General features: G+C 37.7%; 1 protein-coding gene across 2 annotated transcripts in view; it reads left to right on the forward strand.

Moving 5' to 3' along the window:
* The window catches only part of LOC109234232 (1-acyl-sn-glycerol-3-phosphate acyltransferase 1, chloroplastic), a 7,305-nt gene extending 5,572 nt beyond the window's left edge, over positions 1 to 1,733 (forward strand). Inside the window, exons 7-8 of one of the 2 annotated variants that reach the window (XM_019400125.1) lie at positions 318 to 618; positions 1,277 to 1,733. In XM_019400125.1, coding sequence (XP_019255670.1) covers positions 318 to 527 — 210 coding nt within the window. In that variant the 3' untranslated portion in view covers positions 528 to 618; positions 1,277 to 1,733. The remainder of the gene's footprint in view (positions 1 to 317; positions 619 to 1,276) is intronic. The other variant, XM_019400124.1, reaches the window with a different exon arrangement.

Here is a 2,113-nt window from a genome sequence, read left to right on the forward strand (position 1 = left end):
CCCCCACACACACACACACCAAAATCTTCTCCCCCCTCCCCAGCCTCATCCCATGCACCTCCACACACCCCAAAGAAATGGGGGAAAACTCACTATGTAGCTTGCATAAATGGAGAAAGTAACTAATGTCAGAGTAATTTTGAAGGCCTTGATGCCTTAGCTGTTAAGCACAAGGCCTTAATCAACTCATGGAACCATAGTCTGGTATTCTTTTTTATGGGTCATTGATTACAAGAATTTATAGTAAATAAAACTAGTGAAGGTGCGCTGGCCTTCTGTTTAGCTCTTATCTATTTTTTTCCTTGCTGGTGATGCAGAAAGGTGCCTTTAGTGTTGCTGCCAAAACCGGAGTGCCTGTGGTTCCAATTACTATTACCGGAACAGGCAGAATAATGCCAGCAGGGCTGGAGGGTAGAGTATATCCAGGATTAGTTAAAGTTGTCGTCCACCAGCCTTTAAGAGGAAATGATTCAGATGTGTTGTGTAGCGAAGCCAGAAATGTGATAAAGGAGGTGCTCGTTCATTGAGGCTGAGGGGTATATTCAATCTGTGATTTCGTTTATATTTTTTCACCTAAGCATCAGAAAGTTACAAGGATTTGGGAACATGTGCAGAAAGGTATGGTTTCCTAGCGGATTGTCGATCTATAGTTGAGCTTCTGTTACTTTAATAATTTGCACCATGAAAATGGTTTGTCTGATCTATTACTTTTCTTGACAGCATCAAGTTTCTGTATATAGTTTTACTAACTTGTTTTCTTGAAAAAAAAAGGAATGAGGTTTAAGTTAAGTTCAATTTTTGCAAATGATTGCTCTCCCTCTGTTTCAAGCCTACATTTACAGCAACATGTTTCCTATGATTTTATCATTTTGATTCTAATCCCCATTAAGCACCTACTAGGTCAAAATTGGAACTGAAAAAAAAAAAAGAAACCGAAAATGCGTTGTTTTCACCCCGACCCCCCTTGATATTCTAGAATAACCATGTACTGGGTATCTTTTTTTGCGTGTTGGTTTTTTTTTTGGGGGGTGGGTCGGTGGGATGGGTGGGTTTCATTCAATATGTGACGGTGCATCTCATTCAATAGTGATGTGGCCATGCAACAACCACGCGACCATATTTTGTGCAGTGGTTCATGCGATGCCATATGGATTGCACAACCTTTAACTATGCCCTTATTTCTGATTGTTTGTGCTGTCCTAATGACGGTTAATATGAATTGACACTTCTATTACCTCGGTCATTTTCACCTGAAATGCTGCTATACCCTCTTTAGCAGAACTTTTACATTGTGAGCAGTTTCAGTCAGGCTGAAGGGTAGAAACCTGGTTGTGTCAACTCATGCGTGGATGATATTTGTATCAATCAACTGAGAGATCTATTCGGAGTTGAAAGTGAACATTGGCTGTGTCCTCTTTTTGTTGAAATTAGCAGCAGACTCCTTTGCTTGCCCTGCTCTTCTCAATTGCCGTTATGTCAGAAGGTTGCCTTTTGTTGCGCCAATACTCAATTGTACAGGGCTGACAATATTTTCCTTTCGAGTTTTATGTTCTGTGCACTGACAATGTAAGAATTTTGCAGTATCTGGTTAAGTTGACTAACAAAAATTGTGGAATGCTATGTCAAGCCTGAGATGGTAACCTAGAAAACAGAGTAGTAACTTGTTATAACTGGTTAAATTGCAGTAATGGTGTAAAAATTTTACACTATCAGTGCACAGAACTTGAAGTTAAGACTCCAAGCAAGTTATAATTTATTCCGATGTTGATACCAAATCAATGATTATCTGAACACTCTTTTACTCATCTAACCATGGTAAATTATTGTGCATTTTCATCTCATTTGTTACTCAACCATAGCAAAATATATTGATCTGATGTAAATATCGGGTGAGATTTTACCTATTACATGATTAAGAGGACAAGGAAAAGAGAAAAACGTGGAGAGTATGAATACTTGTGTATTTAAATAGAATTGTACTAACTACGAAGGGTACAAACTATTTTGGATGTTGCGAATTGAGTTGGAAAAATGATATTGTATAGTCGCTGTAAAAATAATAGCCGAAAAATATATAAAATTTATATATTTTTTTATGTATATATATACATTC

This window comes from Nicotiana attenuata, chromosome 11, assembly GCF_001879085.1.
Source record: "Nicotiana attenuata strain UT chromosome 11, NIATTr2, whole genome shotgun sequence".
NCBI classification, from domain to species: Eukaryota; Viridiplantae; Streptophyta; class Magnoliopsida; order Solanales; family Solanaceae; genus Nicotiana; species Nicotiana attenuata.